Genomic DNA, 21,759 nt, shown 5'->3' on the forward strand with positions numbered 1-21,759 from the left:
TTACTCAACATATGTGTCATTTATCCATCAGAGTAATTGTGCATTCTTCTCAATAATTTGGACTTTCATTACAAGTAGATTATCTGAGATTTACAAAATGAATCCATGAAGTAAAAAGTAAAATTAAGCACATGGAGGCAAAGCGTACAAGAGAACAACTCCTATTATTCAGATAGTTGTGTCAAAATGTTGTAGCTGTCTGATTCTCGGGGTATGGGGTCAGAATAATATCCCACCAGCAGTTCTGGTTATAAGTGGTTGTAATTTGCTTTTCTTTTTATCCCACACAAAATTCACTGTATAATGAATAAATCCATGTTAAGGAAAGTTGTGAAATTGGAATAACTGAAAAACACGACCAAGATGTGTTTGTAGTCGACTTGGCAAATCAGTATGAGTTGTTGCACTTCCACACTCTGCACCATAATGAAGTATATTATACTTAATAAGACCAGTTTATTGCAGTACATTCAATTTTATTGTGTTTTCATATAATATTTGTTATTTATTAATACATTTTTCTTATTGAAAAACATGTAACAAATTCCTTTCTCACTGTTTTTTGGGGTCATGAAGGGATTAATGGCATTTCAATTCATGTCAGTGGGGAAAATTGATTTGACATACGAATGATTTGACTTATTAGCTCCGTCACGAAACAAATTAAAGTCGTGAGACAAGGCACCACTGTATATAATAAGAAAGACTGAAAAAATAATTGTTAAAAAAAAACAACAGAATAAACACTGAACCCGGTTCTTCTCAAAATCATTGCATGTGTCTCTTCGTGAGAGAGATGTGTAACGCCAAGGATCAGAGTTGTACCTGTTAAGGACGACAGAGTCACTATTTTCCCTGCTCTCTGGGATATTGACCACAACATAACTTGGTGTGTTGTTTCTTGGTGCTGGCTGACGTCTGTTGTTGCGTTTGTGAGAGGAATATTTTTCTGGGATCACAATAAACAACAACAGTCCAACACAAGCGAGGTCCCCCCACATGTTTCTTATCTCTGATAGCTGGGAGTCATGAACTCTGTTTCTGAGAGCCAGTGAGTTGATATTATTGAGATGCAAGGAAAACTTTCTCAACACTCTTAGAAGGCAGGTAGTGACCCGATATGTATGCTGTGGATCATACTCTGTCCCTCGAGCTTCATATGGCTCATAATGCTGTGTGATATAGACTTGGTCTATTGTCCGTACTGCGTTGCGCCCCCTGACTCTAATTATAATGCGAGCCCTGTTACTTTCCTCAATGTCCGACTCCACGACATAATCTGGAAGTTCCAGTGATGCATCTTGGTAGATATTACCAACAGTGTAGTATCGGTATCCCCTCGGCAGTGGGTCTAACAGCTGTTCATCGTTGCGATATCGATGTGAGCCATAATCACCACGGTTTGGGTCAAAGGTCAGCAGGATGATGTTGTTATTGTCAAAGTCAACTGTGGTAGCAAACCAGTGGAGCAAGCAGAGGCTGTACTCGGGCACAGACTGGCCAAAGCCTACTGACCTCAGATCAGTGATTGAGTTGAGCGCTCGTCTTACAGCTGACACAGAGCTGAAGGTCAGGAGGAGAGCCACACAGCAGCTCATCATTCTTCCAAACATCTTCATCCTGTAGAGATTTAAGAAGTCACTGTTTTTATTGTTCATGCATACTTTATATTCTGACACTCATTACATGATTGTTGACAAGTGAAGCATCAAATGATTATGTGATGACTGCATAATGTGATTAACAGATTATTAATGATTAAGACAGCTTTAACTGTTCTCCTAGTTTATAATTTGATAGTTTCAGCCGGACAAACTCTGAAACAGGTTTTACTTGTTTTTCTCCTCTCTGGTTTATACCATCCATTATGAGTTGCAATTGCATTTTAAAAATTTGCTTTCTTCACTTGAAATCAAAAGTTACTTTTTAATATTAGAGTTTACTTTTAATTAAGAGGGTGTTCAGAGAGGCTTGTTAGTGAGAAATGTTGTTTTCTCAAACAGCTTTAACTTTGTGACATAAAGAGAGAAAATCACACTAATAACTTGTATCTGTAACTTGATTTGATGGCTGAAGCCTCCTGTCAGCTTCAGATAAATAACAGGGAAGGATCGCTCAACAATCAGTTTACAGAGGATTAATTAAACAAAGCAAACTAAATAATTTTTTAACAAAGAAGTGAGGCATATTTTATAGCCATGACCAAACATGCTTTTATTTTCCCCACTTATTCATTACACTTTTGTTAACCCAGAGTTTTACTTATTTATGTTGTCAGATTTGGCTCTAGTTTCATGATATTCACCTCTTTCTCAGAAAGTTACACTAATTATATTGTTTAAAACTGTAATACTGCGACTAATAGATCATTTTTATGTGAATGAGTATGCTTGTAATTTAAGAGCAGGTGGACTAAGTGCAGTGTAATTGACTCCATATTCAACCGACTTCATTTTATCTTTAAATGTAGAATAAATGCTGCATTAGAGACGAGGGTAAAGTCATGTGAGTGACAGTAAGTAAAAATGAAAGTTGATAATCCAGCTGTTTAGATGAGGCTATCAAAGAGCAACATCAGTAGTAGTTTAACAGTCACGTAAATGCGGATTATTGATCTTTTTACGAGCAGGTTTAGGTCCAAAGTTTGAATATGGACGTGTCTGCCCGACTGCAGGGTGAGAGATTGCAGTAGTGTCTGTAATCTAGAAGCTGGTTACAAATGAATTTCAAATAGTGTACGGATGTTTTTAATGGCAGCGTTTTCTAGTATGATTTGTTTGGTAATTCAGGTTTTCATCATTTAAAGGTGTTCTATCATTGCTGTCATCATATAATCTTATATCTTTCTGCCATCATATGTAGAAACATGTGATTGTGTTACAACTCAAACTTGTTTTTCTCCAAAGATTTATTTATTGCTTTTCCAAAAGTATTTTAAACAAGGAAGACAGAGAACAATAAAATAAAATAAAGGAGGAAATTGATAAAAATTCAACTCAAACTTTTAGTTTCATTATCTCAAACTTTAACTAAAAGTTTGCGTCATTTTTTATTTGAATGTTTTTACTAAAACATCAGAGGTCAGAGGTCACATTTTCTAAAAGTCTTGTAAATGCAATGACTAATTCCACTAGGATTTTCTAATTGATACCAGGAGGCTAAGAGGTAACACTAGCTGCCGCCAGTAGTTTTCCTTTAAAAAAAAAAAGGTCCTTCTTTTATCAAACTAAGATGTTTAATGGGAGAACTTTATGCGCTGTCCATCCACTGCAGCCTACTCAGCAGTGATTTAAGATGTCTTTCAGTCCTGTCTTTGATTAAATGTTAGTCATGAGCTCGTTTTTCACTGGACTGCACTCTTTAGATGAAAAAAAAAACAAAAAACCTGTGACGCACAATGAATCTATGCTTCTATGATCATCATGTTTCTGTGTTTTTAAAGTCCTTCGACAGCTGCAAGGAACACTGTCAGTAATTCTGCCCTATAGAAATCGTGTCAGCAGGGTTAAGTAAACTGGATTTGCCTGCACCAGCTGGTCCACTGAGTCCATTTGTTTGTTCTAAGAAATCTGTGCGACACAAAGGAAACAATGTAAATGTTGGCATAGATGTATTTAAATGAATGTCTACATTAGACCAATGAGTCAGAAGTCAGTACTTTAGTAGTGAGTGACGCCACAGAGCTTTATTAAGGACTAAAAAAGGTCTCTATGTTGTTATATGAATCCACCCTTAATGCTTAACCATGACATCATAAAGGAGGAGGAGTTCGTTTTCCAGGTATTTGCTCTTTGTTTACTTGCTGTTCAAAGTCAACAAAGACCTCAGAGTCAGTGTGTCATGGCATCTGAAGCTGTCAACATAATGTTACAGGATTAAACCTGATCTAACTGTAACCTCATGAAATCTCCAAGCTGTAAAGTTTTACAGTGGCTGTAGATCAGGGGTGTCAAACATAAAGCCCAGCTAGGACTCCACTACAGCCCAATGAATTTTTGCCTTTTAAGTATGTTTTAATAAGATAGGTCAGTAGGTCGAGTGGTTGCCCCATGATCAGAAGGTTGGGGGTTCGAATCCACTGAACGGCTAGCCTGAGGTACCCCTGAGCAAGGCACCGTCCCTACACACTGCTCCCTGGGCGCCTGCTTAGTGGCTGCCCACTGCTTCACTGAGTGAATGGGTCAAATGCGGAGAAAGTAATTTCCCCATGGGGATCAATAAAGCATACGTTATTATTTAATTATCTGCTATAGAAATTCACCCCCCCCCCAAAAAAAAATTGATTCTGTTTATTTGCTTTTAAACACTGACAAAATGTTAGTTAGTTAGTTTGTTTGTTTGTTGTTGCAATAATATCGTATCATGAGTGACATATTGTGATGCCGTATTGTGGGGTGTCTGGTGATTCCCACATCTACTTACCAGAGTGTCTTCTAATAAAGAAGGTTAGACAGGAAGCTTTGAAACTTTGAATACTTAGTATTTAGAGGATTCAGTCAGCTCTTATTATGACACCAAAAGGGGGCAGATCTAGAGAAATTTTCTTAGGGTGGCAAAATCGAAAAAGCCTTTTTTTTACGCATATGCAAGTGTTACATTCTGTAATATGCATTATATATGCTGAAGATAATCAAATGCTGCAAAAATACATGTTTTATATAAATATAGTCTGTAACTTTCTTATTTTCTTTAGCCAACATAATTAAACATTTCAGTTGCATAAAACATGTGAATTTTGATTTTATTTACTGTATAGTCTATATACAAAATAAGTATGTATTTGCCTTGTTTGGTATCATTATTTTCAGCACAATCTCATGTCTGAATTTTTTTTCATTGACATTAACACAGTTGATCTGAAATCACACAAAAATATAAAATCCTAGCAGGAAAAAAGTTATAGCTTTTACTGTAAGACCCACAGACATGTTTAGTAAATTATTTTCATAACTTGAAATGCAAATATAAATTGTACATTTGAAAAACTTGTGCATACATTTTGTAAACAATAAAGTTATATATAACTATTTACCCTAAAATGCAGCCAATGCATCTGCCATTTTTTTTGTAACCATTTAAAATATTACTAAAACTAAAATTAAACAACAATCAGGTGTCACAATAAGATGCCACACAAATGATTTGTGCCAGTGCAAAAAATATTTTGTCTGCCGCAAAACAGACTGAACCCTGCAGGCCTGACAGCAGGAGATGTATCACTCCGCCTGTTGTCCACCCAGAGACAACGTTGACATTACAATCTGCCTTGTAAACCTTCCTAAATAAAACTGAGGTTTGACAAATACAATAACATAGCCTTGAATGTTTGTAACTGCAGGCATTGTTTAAGGGGCTGTTCAGAGTAAATACATAATTTGATATTATATGCTGAGCTGCTCTCACCCATGATTTTTAATGAAGTAGTATGTGGGCACCGATGCCGAGTCAGGTGTCAGAAGTGTGCAGATGAAGCCTCATGAACAGTGGCGGTCCTAGCCTGTTTGGCGCCCTGGGCGAACACTCCCTCTAGCGTCACACTCCCAGTGACTTGCTGTGCGCAGCCCTGATGGTTTTCAGTTGTAAAATTGGTAATAAAATCCCCGTTTCTGTTAGATTCCTGTGTAAGGGTTCGTTTGTGTTACTCTCCCCCTGGCCCCTAGCAGAGGGGGTCGTGACAGTCTAAATGTGCAGAAAGCATTTGTAGAACTTAACAAGCTGTTGAACCTAAATGAAAGTAAGAATGAGCCAGCAAAAGAGTCCAGGGTCAGAGATGCAGTAGAGTCTCTAATGTCAAAGCTTATGAATAAATTTTAAATAGAGTGTACATGTTTTTAATGGCAGTGTTTTCTTGTATTATTTTTTTGGTAATGTTGTTCTATAGTTAATATTATACTATAAAAACTTTGAGATCATTCATATGTAGAAAGACGTGATTGTGTTACAACTCAACCCTTTTTTAATTGTCATCATTTATCAAAATAAGATATTTTATGGCAGAACTTCACACACTCCACATGCACCCGATACTGATTGTTTCCAGCTTTCATTAAATATTAGTCATACACTGCACAAAAACCCTTTGACGCACTTACTGTAATGCCCACAATGAATCTATGCTTCTTCAATCATCACATCTCTGTGTTTTGAAAGTCCTTTGACAGCTACAAAGAACAATGTCAGTATTTCTGCCTTCTAGAAATCGTGTCAGCAGGGTTAAGTAAACTGGATTTGCCTGCACAAGCTGGTCCCCTGAGTCCATTTGTTTGTTCTAAGAAGTCTGTGAGACACAAAGGAAACAATGTAAATGTTAGCATAGACATATTTAAATGAATGTCTACATTAGACCAATGAGTCAAAGTCAATACTTTAGCAGTGAGAGACGCCATAGAGCTTTGTTAAGGACTAAAAAAGTTCTCTCTTTTGTTATATGAATCCACCTTTAATACTGCAGCATCACACCATTAAGTGAGGACGAGTTCGTTTTTCAGGTATTTGCTGTTTGCTTACTTGCTGTTGAAAGTCATCAAAGAGCTGAGAGTCAGGGTGTTACTAAGCACAGGATCTGAAATAATGTTACAGGATTAAACCTTGTTTAACCGTGAAACTTCACTGTAGGTGACTGTAGGTCAGCTTTTCTGTCATTTAATTATCTGCTATAGAAATTCTTTTTTTTCCCCAAGAAATTTGATTCTGTTTTTTTGTTTTTAAGCACTGAAAAAATGTTAGTTAGTTTCTTTGTATGTTGTTTCAATAATATCGTATCATGAGTGACAGTGAGATGTAGTATTGTGGGGTATCTGGTGATTCCCACATCTACTAACCAGACTATGTTCTAGTTAAGGTTAGAAAGGAAGCTTTGAAGCAGTTTTACTTAGTATTTAAAGAATTCAGTCTGCTCTTATTACGACTGCTAAACACACATTTCCTGATTATTTCCTTTCATTTGCAATATAAACATAACCTTGAATATATGTAATTGCCGGGCTTTTTAATTGGGTTGATTCTCTATATTGTAGTTTCAGCTTCCAGTTATTTATGCAGCCAAGTTATATATGTGTAAAAAAACAACACTGGATCTTTTTGAAACAGGTAACGAGCTGCAACTTAAGTGAATCCGCCCATTTTCTGAGACTGATGTTGGGTCAGGTGTGATTGTGCCAGCACAGCAACCAATGAAATCTCTTATCTGTCCTGAATCAGGACCAGTCACCCCACATGTTTCTTATCTGTCATAGTTGTCATGGTAATGGGTCTCATGATCCAGTGTTTGTGTTTTTGGTTTAATATTCTTTGATTGTTGTTGTTCTTGGTTTTGGTTATCCTTATTTTTCAAGCTCTCAGCAATCTTAGTTCTCGCTCCCTCAATTTTCATCTTTGTGTTTAGTTTCTGTTCCCGTGTCCCACGTTTCATGTCTAGTCACCCGTCTCTATGTTCGCTCTGTTTTCCCAGTCAGCCGTGCCTCCTTGTCAAGTCTGTGTCTCCATGTCTTTCTTGTTTTACTTTGATAGTCTCGTGTTTTGTGTTCAGTGTTTTGAGTTTTGGTTCTCTTTTGTCTCGTTATGTCAGATTAGTCCCAGCTGTGTTTCCCTCCAGTTTCCCATTCGATTGTTACTCTCTGGTGTATTTGAGCCCTGTGTTTTCCTCTGTCCTCTATCACTTCGTTAACAATCATACACCCACATCACTATGTGTTTCTGTCGTACTCCTTGTATTTCCGAGTTCTCTGTTCCCATATCAGTTTCTTAGTTTTTGTATTTGAGTTTCATGTTTTTGGTTTTGTTTTCTGTGTAAGAGTTTTTCCAGTAATAAAGCTGCTGTTTTGAGTTTACTCTCTGTGTTTGGGTCCTACATTCTGCCTGCCACGCAGAAAACCATGACGGTATTTGGGAATCATCAGCACTGCTTCTAAACCAGTTTCTGAGATACATGAGTCAGCTCATGTCATTTTCTTGCACAGAAAACTCTGATCAGCAGGTTGGTAGTCACCTGGTATGTTCTGGATTATACCTCGTGCCCTGATTTTCAGATGTTTCATAATGCTGTGTGATATACACTTGGTCTATTATCATACCTCATTCTGCTCCATGACTCTAATTATAATTTGAGTCCTATTACTTCTCCCATTGTCTGCCACATATCCTATCTGCTGTTTGTTATACACAATGTTATGAAACATGAAAGCCCTGCAACAAACAGTCCCAGATGGATTTGAATCAAGTGAATTGTGTTGGTTTTAGGTCAGCAGGTCTCCAGGAAACTCAATTTGTATTACTGAAAAAATACTAACTAATATATAAAATATGACTTTTAGTCAAGACAGTTACGACACATCACACACATGAAAATATTTTTTATTGAACAGCGTTTTCAAGATTACAGAAAGAATACAAACCCATCAGTGAAACACACTCTTGCTCAACACGTGTCATTTATCCATCAGACGAGCCACACTGATTCACAAACTGTTGTTTTGTAAATTCAGTTCAATTCAATTTTATCTATATGGCGCCAAATCACAACAACAGTCGCCTCAAGCTCTATAGAACTGTTATTGAACTTGTAAACTTTTGACTCTAAGTAAACATCACACTTTCTTGTTGTTTGTTCTTCTCTGATGTTTTCATAAAGGGGGTTTTAATAGTGCGGCACGGTGGCACGGTGGTTAGCACTGTTGCCGTACAGCAAGAAGGTCCTGAGTTCAATTCCGCCATCAGGCCGGGAGTTTCTTTCTGTGTGGAGTTTGCATGTTCTCCCTGTGTTTGCGTGGGTTCCCTCCGGGTACTCCAGCTTCCTCCCACCATCCAAAGGCATGCAGCTTGTGGGGATAGGTTAACTGGATAATTCAAATTGCCACTAGGTGTGAGTGTGCGAGTGAATGTGAGTGCGAATCGTTGTCTGTCCCTATGTGTTGCCCCTGTGACAGACTGGCTGGTGTACCCCGCGTCTCGCCCTATGACAGCTGGGATTGGCTCCAGCGCCCCCTGCGACCCTGAAAAGGATAAGCGCAAGCGAATGGATGGATGGGTTTTAATAGGAAAATGCAGCACAGGCATCTGAGGTTTTCAGTCCAAGCAAGCAAACACCACTTCACTGTAATATTCTGACGACTTCTTCAGCTCCTGGTGATGATGTGTTGATTACTGACAGTTTGTACTACTTTTTATTACTTATACCTACTATACCCCTGCAGTTTTAGGTATAAGTGGTTGCAATTTGTTTCTCTCTTATCCCACACAAAATTCACCATGTGATGAATAAACACGTTTTAGGAAATATCACGAAATATGAGATGCTGTGATTTTAACACAACATGACCCGCTCTACTGCAAGAAACGCATTGCAGTAGTCAACCAATACATAAATCCATAAATCAGCTCTAAGAATGATTCCTGTAAGACCCAATAATGCCATATTATGATCAACAGTATTGAATACTGTGGTATGAACTAACAATACCAGTATACCAAATATAATTTCACATCTTTCATGAGAGCAGCTTCTGTGCTGTGACATTGATGAAAGCCTGATTGGAAGATTTCATGGTAGCTATTAATATTCAAGTACTCACTAATTTGGTTAATATCTACTTTTTCAACAATCTGAAGAATAAATAGACCAATAATAAAGCCAATAATTATTATACTGTGTTATAATGTTAAAATACGTCAATTTCTCTCTTTTTCACAAGGAGCTTCATAACTGAAGTTTTCAGTGATTCAGGGAAAATACCAGGAAAATGACTGCAGGGGCTAAGTGACTAAGGGAAAAAAACCCTGGCAGGACATGAAGAAGAAGAACGATGTAACACAGTTTACTAAGCGTTTTGCAGTAAGTGGCAATACATCAAAACAGAAAAGCTCAATTTAATCTGTGTGTTGATGTAACTGGTGTGTTCCTGCGTTGTGTCTGACAAAGAAAGGTAAAAGAAAGAAAGACCTCCAAGTAAATAACTTGACCGCTGAGGCTCCTACAACCAAATACAAACAGTGGGGAAGAGGGTTAGCTCAACCCATCACAACTTCCAAGTGTTACGATTCTTTGATGTGGGTTTGAGAACAAAACCACCAATACACCAGCCAAGTAGAGTCAAAAAACTGATGTATTAAACACACGTGTGGGAGAAGTACACAACTTCACCGTCTGCATAGATCTCAACTATAAAACACATCAGACTGTTTTTGTATATCAGGTTCAGCCTCTTCATGCGTAAGCAAAAAACATATCATATCATACGTCTATTACAGTTAGTGACCTTTAGACACTTCCTATATCTGAATGTATTAAAGAACTATTTTCAGTCGTCTTAGACTGCAGATATTTCTTGTCGTTCTATTCTTTTCATACCCGACCGGAGCACATCCTGTACTTAACTGTAGCTAAGCAGGCACGTCTACAAGTTACAAGCAAAATGCTTTTTTAAGGCTCTGTGCGTTCAATAGCTTCTAGATTAACATGTGACTAATTAAAGCCCTCTTATCTAATAATGTATTTTCCACACAAGCTAGCCAGAATTATATATTCATGCTAGTGTTAACGGCGCCTAAAACACATTTGTGGCACACATATACCAGACATTTATAGCATCTAACAAAAACAGGCACAATGATGACAATAATTGAACTAAAATCACAATCAGAAACATCAGGGTGGATAAATATACATTATATGTGTGTTGTACAGTGTCTGGAAAGAAATGACACCAACCTTTCTCACAGGCGAATTGTAGAAAACGGGAGAGGCCAAAGGGGTACACTGTATTTCTAGGGTTGCACCAAAGAAGAAGAACAATGAGGAGGGGCTCTAACTGATAACGAACATAACTACAGGCTTGAAGGTCCTAAAAGTCAGGTATAAACTGGCAAATAAAATTTGTGGTCTGCAACACATTTTGTGTAATTGTAACAATATGTAATTTATGGCCCAGTTACATTGACATTGAGTTTAGTTGATTTAATAATTAGATGAGTATGACAGATACACAAGACCAAAAAAGACTGAAGCAAGAAGCACAACACTACAGATGAAACAATAAACACAGGTGTTGTCCTCCAAATTCGAGTACCTTTCTGAAAAGGCAAAAGCATCGTTTTGACGACTGTGTGAGCTACGGAGCACATCATGCTGACGTGTGTTGTATCACAATAAACACCAACAGTCCAAGACAAGCGAGGTCACGCCACTTGTTTCTTATCTCTGATAGCTGGGAGTCATCAGCGTCGCTTCTATAGCGGTTTCTGAGAGACCTCAGTAAATTGATGTCATCACTGTCCATGGGAAACCTCCTGATCGCTCTTAAGAGGCTAGTAGTGATCTCATATGTATGTTGTGGATCATAATCTGTCCCTCGATGTTCAGCTTCCTCATAATGCTGTGTGACATAGACTCGGTCTATTATCCGTGAAATTCGCTCATCCACATTCTGCTCCCTGACTCTGATTATGATCCGAGCCCTGTTACGGTCATCTTGCTCCAATTGGATGACATGAGGTGGAAGTCGCAATGATCCTTCTCGATGGATATTACCAAGACTGTAGTACTGATATCCCCCCGGCAGTGGCTCTAACAGCTGCCTGTTGTGATATTGATGTGAGCCATAATCACGAAGGTTTGGGCCAAAGGTCAGACGTATGTCATCGTTTGTGTTGATGTCAACTGTGTTGGCAAACCAGTGGAGCAACTGGAGGCAGTCCTCTTTGGCAGATCTGTCAGAGCCTACTGACCTCAGATGAGTGATTGAGTTGAGCTTTCTTACAGCTGACACAGAGCTGAAGGTCAGGAGGAGAGCCACACAGCAGCTCATCATTCTTCCAAACATCTTCATCCTGTAGAGATTTGAGAAGTCACTGTTTTTATTGTTCATGCATACTTTATATTCTGACACTCATTACGTGATTTATAATCATGATAATCATGATTAAGACAGCTTTAAATGTATTCCTAGTTTATAATTTGATAGTCATTCAGCCACACAAACACTGAAACAGGTTTTACTTGTTTTTCTCCTCTCTGGTTTACACCATCTATTATGGGTTGGAATTGCATTTTAAAATTTTGTTTTCTTCAACTGAAATCAAAAGTTAGTTTTTTGATTAATTGTTACGAGAGGCTTTTTTTTTATTAAGAAATGTTGTTTTCTCAAACAGCTTTAACTTTGTGACATAAAGAGAGAAAATCACACTAATAACTTGTATCTGTAACTTGGTTTGTTGGCTGAAGCCTCCTGTCAGCTTCAGATAAACAGGGCAGGATCACTCAACAATAAGTTTACAGAAGATTAATTAAGCAAAGCAAACCAATTAATTCTTTAACAAAGAAGTGAGGCATATTTTATAACGATTAGCAAATTGAAACAACTACATATTTGAGTCCTTTTTGATTCATTTTTTAAATTTTTTTCCCACTTAGCCATTACACTTCTGTTAACGCATAATTTTATTTATTTATGTTGTCAGGTGGTTTCATGATACTCACTTTTCCATGTGTCAAAAAGTTAAACTAATAACATCAAAACTAGGTCATTTTGCACTTGAATGAGTATGCTTCTAATTTAAGAGAAAGTGGACAAAGTACAATCCATTTCATCGTATCTTTAAATATTTTGTCATTGGTAGAATAAATGGAGCATTAGAAAAAAGGGTAAAGTCATGTGAGTGAAAATAAAGAAACTGAGAGAACTTACCTGTGTAAGTCTGCTGCTGCTGCTGCTGCTGTTCGTGTGAGGACAGTCGTAGTTCCCTTTATGCTTTGCTTTTCTCGTAAATAGAACCAGACCAACAAGTTCTGTTAGTTGATAAGATGAAGCTTGATAATCCAGCCATTTTGATGAGAGTATTAAAGAGCAACACCATCATGGATTTAAGTGTTTCTAGTTTAACAGTCACGTAAAAGCGGATTATTGATAATTTTATGAACAGGTTCAGGTCCAAAGTTTAAACATGGATGTGTCTGCAGGGTGAGTGACGCAGCTGTCGCCGAATGAATTTAAAATAGTAAACACACATTATTTAATGGCAGTGTTTCCTCGAATGATTGTTTGATCATCATTATTATTATTAAGTTTTCATCTTTTAAAGGTGCTCCATAGTTACCATTATATTATCAAAACTTTGAGAGTATTCTCACATAGAAAGATGTGATTGTGTTAAACTTTTAGTTTAATTATGTGAAACTAGCCAAAATTTCAAGTTTGTACAAAACAGCTGAGGCTGCACATATTTACACACAGATGTTTTTCTCTGTATTTATTTTATTTTATTTTAATTTCAGTTGTTGCAGACGGGACAGACATGATTGGGGGATAGGACAGGGAGAAAAAAAGAATGAAAGAAAGAGAGGGAGAAAAAGGCAAAATAGAGGGGAGAGAGAAAAAAAGAAAAGCAAACAAACAAACAAAAAAGAAATTAAAAAAACCCCACCTGGATCACCTGTCGAGAAAAGAAAAAAAAAACAGAAGAGAAAACAAACAAAAAAGAACAACATAATAAATACAACACCATCACAATAAACTAGCTAACAGTAGATACTAAATATTAAATGTTATTGTGCAGCACGCAGGATCGACAGCGCAAAATGTGCTTTGAGGTAGCAGCCAAGAAAGGTGTAGTTTGTGTCTGTAAACACGTGTGCACACCTGTGTGGATCAGCACGCTTGTATTCAAAAGGTTTCTCCATGTAACAATCTGCTAAGGAGTGTGGGGAGCCATAGCCCCGTCCCCCATGGCATGAAGCAGGTATGGAGGAGATCCAGGCCCCAGACATCCAGAGGCCCCAGAGTACGAGGACCCAAGGAGGACCATCAAAGGGGTAACTGTGCCACCCTCCTGGGAAGAGTTGAGGAGAGCCCCAGACAAGGTGTCACCCAGCAGCCACGGAGCAGAGGCCAGTGGAGGTTGCAGTGACGTGCCCGCAGGCTCTGCTGGCAGCCAGCTGTGCCAGAGAGGACCGGGCCCCAGACCCAGAGGCCCGATGGCGCAGGTGCCAGGCCCCGCTAATCGGCCACCAGGAGTGAGCCGGTACATACATGAGCTCCCAGCCCCAGACACCAAGAACCACCAACGCACCGATGGCTCAGGGCATCAGCCACCGGCAGAGAGTGTAGTGAGGGGAGATAGGCCTCCATACCTCAGAGAGCCTGAGATGTTCCCAGAAAGGTGGAGTCTAAGACCCAACCTGACATATAGACAGAGACGAACAGGCGCACACAGACAGAAACGTGTATTCCCAGCCCCATATACACATAAGCAAATATTTGGCACTCACCCGACGTGGAGACAAACAGAAATAGACACTGTACATACAATCACACTCCCCAAACATACTCTATATCCCAGGTTCAGGTATCCTCGCCCCCAGAGGGGCAAACAATACCTAGACTCAGGAGATGTAACCCTTTTCCCCGGGATAGAGGCAAGCAGACTGCCACCTTATCTGCAGTAGCAGGGAGACCCCGCATCCCAGACCACAATCTCACAGCCAACACCTCCTCCCAGACCCCCAGCCCTGACGATTAACAGAGAACGGGGGTGAGTGAAGACCCCAAACCTCCCTCCGCACACTCATATGTAGTGTTGCTGCGTGTTGTACTAAAGCGCATTCAAAACACAGAAGGGCATGGTGCTTCCTGCCAGAGAGCAGCACAGCTCCTCCCCACAACCCTCAGTGTCTATATGCATTTAAAATTGAGGGTAGGGCACCAGCACCAGAGGTGGGTTTGAATACACAGACCATCCTCTGGACGCTGTATAACGTGCCCACCCCCAAGGCCCTATATGTATGTGTTATGAGAGTATGAGTAATGTGGATGTCTAGGTCGTGGAATAAAATTGAGGCACAGGTGGCCAGAAGGGGACAGAGGGGGAGTGCCTCCCCTGCACCCTGGTGACACACCTGCACCCCAAGCCCTGCATTTGTGGGTGGGTGTGGTGGAGCGGGAAGAGGGAGGCAAGTGGCCCCTCCCTGGGGCCAGCTCCCCCGCTAACCCCAGTAGGCACCCCCACAACCTGGAACCCACCGGGGCACCGCCCATCCCCACAGAGTCCGGGGCAGCCCACCCGACCCCACCGCAGAGAAAACTGCACCCACCCCATCATCCACTCATCTCCCAGACTACACAAGACAATTAACACCCAGGTTGAGTTCATTCTCCACCTCTCCTATATCTATCCACCACCTGCAGAGTGAGCTCCTGGATGTTTTAAAGCTTGTGGAGCTGCTTCCACTGCTGCAACCCTACCAGGAGGAGGTGCTGTCACAGACATGACAGCGAGCGTCTCGATCCTCTGTTCATTTCATTTTTCTGTACTTGTTTATTTTAGAAACTCAGCATGCAGCATAGCTAAATATCCTTTTTTAAATGTCATCATTTATCAAACTAAGATGTTTAATGGCAGAACTTTACACACTCCACCATGCACCTGATACTGACTTAAGAGCCTTCCACCTGTCTCTTTCATGAAGTCTTAGTCATACACTTCACTTTCCCTGTCTAAAGTTCATTAAAAAACATGTGACACACTTACTGTAATGCCCAAAATGAACCTACGCTTCTTCGATCGGCACGTCTCTGTGTTTTGAAAGTTCTTGGACAGCTGTGAGGAACACTGCCAGGGGTCAGCCAGTTCAACCAGTATTTCTGCCTTCTTGGAATCATGTCAGCAGGGTTGAATAAACTGGATTTGCCTGCACCAGCTGGTCCATTGAGTCCATTTGTTTGTTCTAAGAAATCTGTGAGACACCAAGAAAACAATGCAAATCTTGGCATAGATGTATTTAAATGTATGTCTACATTAGACCAATCAGTCAAAGTCAATACTTTAGCAGTGAGTGACACCAAAGAGCTTTATTAAGGACTAAAATAGTTTTTTTCTTTTGTTATACTGATTCATCTTCAAACTGACACCATAAGGGAGGAGGAGTTCGTTTTCCAGGTACTTGCTGTTCAAAATCTCTCCTCAGGGTGTTACTAAGCACGGCCGCTGAAACTGTCAACATAATGTTACAAGATTAAACCTCTTCTAACCGTAAACTTTACATCATTTCACGTGAAACATCTCCAAGCTGTAAAACTTTACAGTCAGTGTAGATCAGGGGTGTCAAACATAAAACCCAGCTACGACTCCACTACAGCCCACTGGATGGAAAATATGAAGGACATGAATTTCTGCCTTTTGCATTTGATAAAGACCTCACCTGCGGGGATCCAAACTACAAAGTAATAAACAAAGTGATTAACTGGAACTTTTCATTCATTTAATTACCTGCTATAAAAATCATCCTTTTCCCCGACAAAGTTGATCGTTTGTTTTCACACACTGACAAAATAATAGTTTGTTTGTTTCTTTGTTGTTGCAATAATATCATATCATGAGTGATGTATTGTGATGTCATATTGTGGGGTGTCTGGTGATTCCCACATCTACTTTCCAGATTATCTTCTAATAAATGGGATAATAAAGGAAACTGCTGCAGCTTGTTGCCATATCATCTTAAATCGGTCGTGTGATTATGAGAGGGTTAATCACACTCTCCTTCATTCCATTTCCAGACTGTAACAATCAACCACCTGTGTAAAATCTGAAATGCCCATGGTGTTGATTCACGATGTGCTCTGGCACAGTCATAGGCATCGGTTGCTACTGACAACAAGAAATAAAACCAAGAGATTATTTTAGGATGGCACGTGCCACCCCTGAAGGTCCAGCCCTGCTGCCAAGCATTAGGAACCTTCCTAAATAAAACTGAGACTAGTTTGACAAATACAATAGCAACATAACCTTGAATGTTTGTAACTGCAGGCATTGTTTATGGGGCTGTTCAGAGTAAATAAATAATTTGATATTATATGCTGAGCTGCTCTAACCCATGATTTTTAATGAAGTGGTATTTGGGCACCGATGCTGGATCAGGAGTCAGAAGTGTGCAGAAACACTTCTGCATGAAACCTTAAAATTTTCAGTCCAGCTGGTTCAAAGTAAGTTTCACTTCTCGAGGCTTCATGTGGATACAAACGCCCCCTGCTGGTCAAAACCTTTATTGTCATTTCAACCATGACGTTTTTCATCTGTGAGGCCGCGTGGCTGTCGAGCTTTAGCAATGTAAAAAAAAAAAATGTCAGTAAGATTTGAGTCAGTGTTTAAATAAATCCAACAGGATATGAGAAGTTTATGTTAAACCTGTTGTTGTGTTTTCGAAAGATGGGACAGTGACTGTGCTCATGAATACTGGGCCGATGGTGACTTTAAAAAAATATTTATTAAGAAATAATATTTGTGCTTTGACTCTGTCAGGTTCTCTTTTTGGTAATAACCTCTCTGGCTTTGGAGAAAGTCTTTCACATAATGCTGAGGAGGCAGGAGTGCACCAGTATCCCACAGCACAGACACTCATAGGTGATGTGTTGTACCCCAGTTAATTGGCACACAATAAATACTTATTTAACTTAACAAAAAACCCAACTTGTGAATGTTTTAGTAGTAACATGTTTCATTATTTACAGGCAGATTATGTGTAATATTCATCTTAAAGTGTTTCCACCCAGAGGGAAACCCTTCTCCTTTCAGCTGGCTCCATAAAACAAGCTCCTCTGTGTCACAGATGAAACTCCAACACGAACACAAACACGCAAATTTATACATGTTCATAAATCATACCGATGCTCAGACCACTTTCTGAACCAGCGAGGTTTCAGACGTCACCAGTGACACCACTGCCCGTAAAGAACCAGAGTCTGGAGGACAGCTCCTTTGTCCATCATTCCAACCACTGGCAAACAAGATGGCATCACCACAGAGTCGGATGTTCATCCAGCTCTTTTTCTTTGTTGCAAATAGATTACACACAAATTAATCAAATGTTTTGTTCAGAATTTTTATTTCCAGATCAAGTAGAGGAAAATATATATAATTTACATGTAAATAAACACCTGCAAACATCTAAATGTGCAAAAAGTTTTTGTAGACCTTAACAAGCTGTTGAACCTGACTGAACATAAGCATGAGTCAGCAAAACATCTGTCAGTTAAATCCAGTCTTGCATCCTAAAAATAAATTAACACCTGTGCAACACCGGTGCACTGTGTGAAGTTTGTTATTAACTGAGGTGAAAATAATTTCAACTGTGTCTACAGGTAGATTTAGGAAGGTTTACAAATATAGCACAGCAGGTGAAGTTAAACACATCGAAATAAAGTGTACAATGGAATAACTGTCATTCAACTGGTTGTACCAAAGTGTTGTAGCTGCCTGATTCTCAGGACATGGAGTCAACATAATATGCCAGTAGTTCTAGTCTTCTGGTTGTAATTTGTTTTTCTTTTTATCCCACACAATGTGAGATCAAACTGACTGAGTTTATTTACTATACTATGAATAAACCCTTTTACAGCAAAGTTGTGAAATATGAGATGATGTGGTGTTACTTCAAAAATTACATGATTACTAAAATGGAAACGGAGAAATTTGGAGAAGATGTGAAGCAGTTTGTTTGAGCAGTGGGCAACAGAGCAACTAATCGTCATATCACCGTCTTTGTTTCACATCAAGGCACCACCAGGTGACAAGCTCTACTTCAAGAAGAGCATGGCAAGAGTCAAACAAGAAATAAATCCATAAATTTCAGTTTCTTCTCAAAAAAGCTGACTCAGTTACAGCCTTAAATCAGCGTATCATCATAGTCATGATAAGCCACCCTCTATTAAAGGAAGCAGGCAGACTAAACAAAATTGGCCAAACAAAACAAAAAAAAAGACTTTTTCAACAATCTTATGGATAAGTGAAAGATTTGAAACCAACAATAAAGGCAATAAATATTATATTATACTGTGAAAATATATAATTATCTCTCTTTTTCAAGAGGATTGACAACTGCAGTCTTCAGTGATGTAGGGAAAATGCTGGGAAAAAGAGTTTAGGGGCTGAGCTTCTGAGGAAAAGAGGAAAAAAAACCTGTCGGGGAGTGTATCAAGAGAGCAGGAGGAAGACTGATGGTGAAACACTGTTTGCTAAAGGGTTTTGCAGTCAGTGGCAGTACACTGTGATAGAAATGTTCAACTTAATCTGTGTGTTGACATTGATTGTAGTTAAATTAATATTTAAGCAAGTATGCCAGATACAGAAGACCAAAAATGACAGAAAGAACAAACACAACACAGAAACAACAAACACAGGTGTTGTCGTCCTGAGGTGTGAAATGCAAAGTAGAGTTGTATCTTTCCGGGGAGACAAAAGCTTTATGTTCTCTGCTCTCTGGGATATTGACCACAACATGACTTTGTGTGTTGTTTCTTGGTGTTGGCTGACGTCTGTTGTTGTGTTTGTGAGAGGAATATTTTTCTGGGATCACAATAAACAACAACAGTCCAACACAAGCGAGGTCCCCCCACATGTTTCTTATCTCTGATAGCTGGGAGTCATGAACTCTGTTTCTGAGAGCCAGTGAGTTGAAGTTATCGCGGTGCAAGGAAAACTTTCTCAACACTCTTAGGAGGCAGGTAGTGACCCGATATGTATGCTGTGGATCATACTCTGTCCCTCGATCTTCATATGTCTCATAATGCTGTGTGATATAGACTTGGTCTATTGTCTGTACTGCGTTCTGCTGCCTGACTCTAATTATAATGCGAGCCCTGTTACTTTCCTCAATGACATAATCTGGAAGTTCCAGTGATGCATCTTGGTAGATATTACCAACAGTGTAGTACTCATATCCCCTCGGCAGTGGGTCTAACAGCTGTTCATCGCTGCGATATCGATGTGAGCCATAATCACCACTGTTTGGGTCAAAGGTCAGCAGGATGATGTTGTTATTGTCAAAGTGAACTGTGGTAGCAAACCAGTGGAGCAAGCGGAGGCTGTACTCGGGCACAGACTGGCCAAAGCCTACTGACCTCAGATGAGTGATTGAGTTGAGCGCTCGTCTTACAGCTGACACAGAGCTGAAGGTCAGGAGGAGAGCCACACAGCAGCTCATCATTCTTCCAAACATCTTCATCCTGGAGAGATTTAAGAAGCCACTGATTTCATTGTTCATGCATACTTTATATTCTGACACTCATTACATGATTTTATGACAAGTGAAGCATCAAATGATTATGTGATGACTGCATAATATGATTAATAGAATAATCATGATTAAGACGCCTTTACATGGATTCCTAGTTTATAATTTGATAGTTTCAGCCAGACAAACTCTGAAACAGGTTTTACTTGTTTTTCTCCTCTCTGGTTTATACCATCCATTATGGGTTGGAATTGCAATTTAAAAATTTGCTTTCTTCATTTGAAATCAAAAGTGACTTTTTTAATATTAGAGTTTACTTTTAATTAAGAGATTGTTAAGAGAGGCTTGTTAGTGAGAAATGTTGTTTTCTCAAACAGCTTTAACTTTGTGACATAAAGAGAGAAAATCACACTAATAACTTGTATCTGTAACTTGATTTGATGGCTGAAGCCTCCTGTCAGCTTCAGATAAATAACAGGGAAGGATCGCTCAACAATCAGTTTACAGAAGATTAATTAAACAAAGGAAATTAAATAATTCTTTAACAAAGAAGTGAAGCATATTTTATAGGCATTAGCAAACATCCTTTTATTTTCCCCCCTTATCCATTAAACCTCTGTTAACCCAGAGTTTTATTTATGCTGTCAGGTGTGACACTGGTTTCATGATACTCGCCTCTCCCTGTGTCAGAAAGTTAAACTGATTACAATTTTCAAAACTGTAATACTGCAGATTTACAGATCATTTTTCATGTGAATGAGTATGCTTGTAATTTAAGAGAAGGTGGACTACAGTAAGTGCAGTTTAATCCACTCCATGTTAAACCCACTTCATTGTATCTTTAAATATAGAATAAATGCTGCATTAGAGCAAAAGTCATGTGAGTGAAAATAAGTAAAAATGAATCCACCAGAAAATGAGAGAAGCTGTGTAAGTCTGCTGCTGCTGTTTGTGTGAGGACAGTCGTAGCTCCCCTTATGTTTTGCTTGCCTGGTAAATGAAACCAGAACAACAAGCTCTGCTAGTCGTGAAGAGGAATGTTGATAATCCAGCTGTTTAGATGAGGTTAAATGCAGATTATTGATCTTTTTATGAGCAGGTTTAGGTCCAAAGTTTGAATATGGATGTGTCTGCCCAACTGCAGGGTGAGAGATTGCAGTAGTGTCTGTAATCTAGAAGCTGGTTACAAATGAATTTCAAATAGTGTACGGATGTTTTTAATGGCAGCGTTTTCTAGTATGATTTGTTTGGTAATTTAGGTTTTTTAAAGGTGTTCTATCATTGCTGTCATCATATAATCTTATATCTTTCTGCCATCATATGTAGAAACATGTGATTGTGTTACAACTCAAACTTGTTTTTCTCCAAAGATTTATTTATTGCTTTTCCAAAAGTATTTTAAACAAGGAAGACAGAGAAAAATAAAATAAAATAAAGGAGGAAATTGATAAAAATACAACTCAAACTTTTAGTTTCATTATCTCAAACTTTAACTAAAAGTTTGCGTCATTTTTTATTTGAATGTTTTTAATAAAACATCAGAGGTCAGAGGTCACATTTTCTAAAAGTCTTGTAAATGCAATGACTAATTCCACTAGGATTTTCTAATTGATACCAGGAGGCTAAGAGGTAACACTAGCTGCCGCCAGTAGTTTTCCTTTAAAAAAAAAAAAAGGTCCTTCTTTTATCAAACTAAGATGTTTAATGGGAGAACTTTATGCGCTGTCCATCCACTGCAGCCTACTCAGCAGTGATTTAAGATG

At 38.9% G+C, this 21,759-nt stretch overlaps 2 protein-coding genes across 2 annotated transcripts in view; both read right to left on the reverse strand.

Annotated features, from left to right (window-relative positions):
* Positions 1-12,695, reverse strand: LOC112846791 (uncharacterized). Its single transcript, XM_025906958.1, has 2 exons — positions 12,681-12,695; positions 1-1,620 (listed from the first exon to the last, which is right to left on the reverse strand). The coding sequence occupies exon 2, from the start codon at positions 1,617-1,619 to the stop codon at positions 591-593; it is 1,029 nt and encodes a 342-aa protein (XP_025762743.1). The 5' UTR covers position 1,620; positions 12,681-12,695; the 3' UTR covers positions 1-590.
* LOC112846792 (uncharacterized) overlaps positions 9,846-21,759 on the reverse strand; it is a 26,357-nt gene continuing 14,443 nt past the window's right edge. Inside the window, exon 3 of the mRNA XM_025906960.1 lies at positions 9,846-9,869. The gene's annotated coding sequence lies outside the window, so the exon portion shown is untranslated. The remainder of the gene's footprint in view (positions 9,870-21,759) is intronic.

Source organism: Oreochromis niloticus, linkage group LG4, assembly GCF_001858045.2.
Source record: "Oreochromis niloticus isolate F11D_XX linkage group LG4, O_niloticus_UMD_NMBU, whole genome shotgun sequence".
NCBI lineage: Eukaryota > Metazoa > Chordata > Actinopteri > Cichliformes > Cichlidae > Oreochromis > Oreochromis niloticus.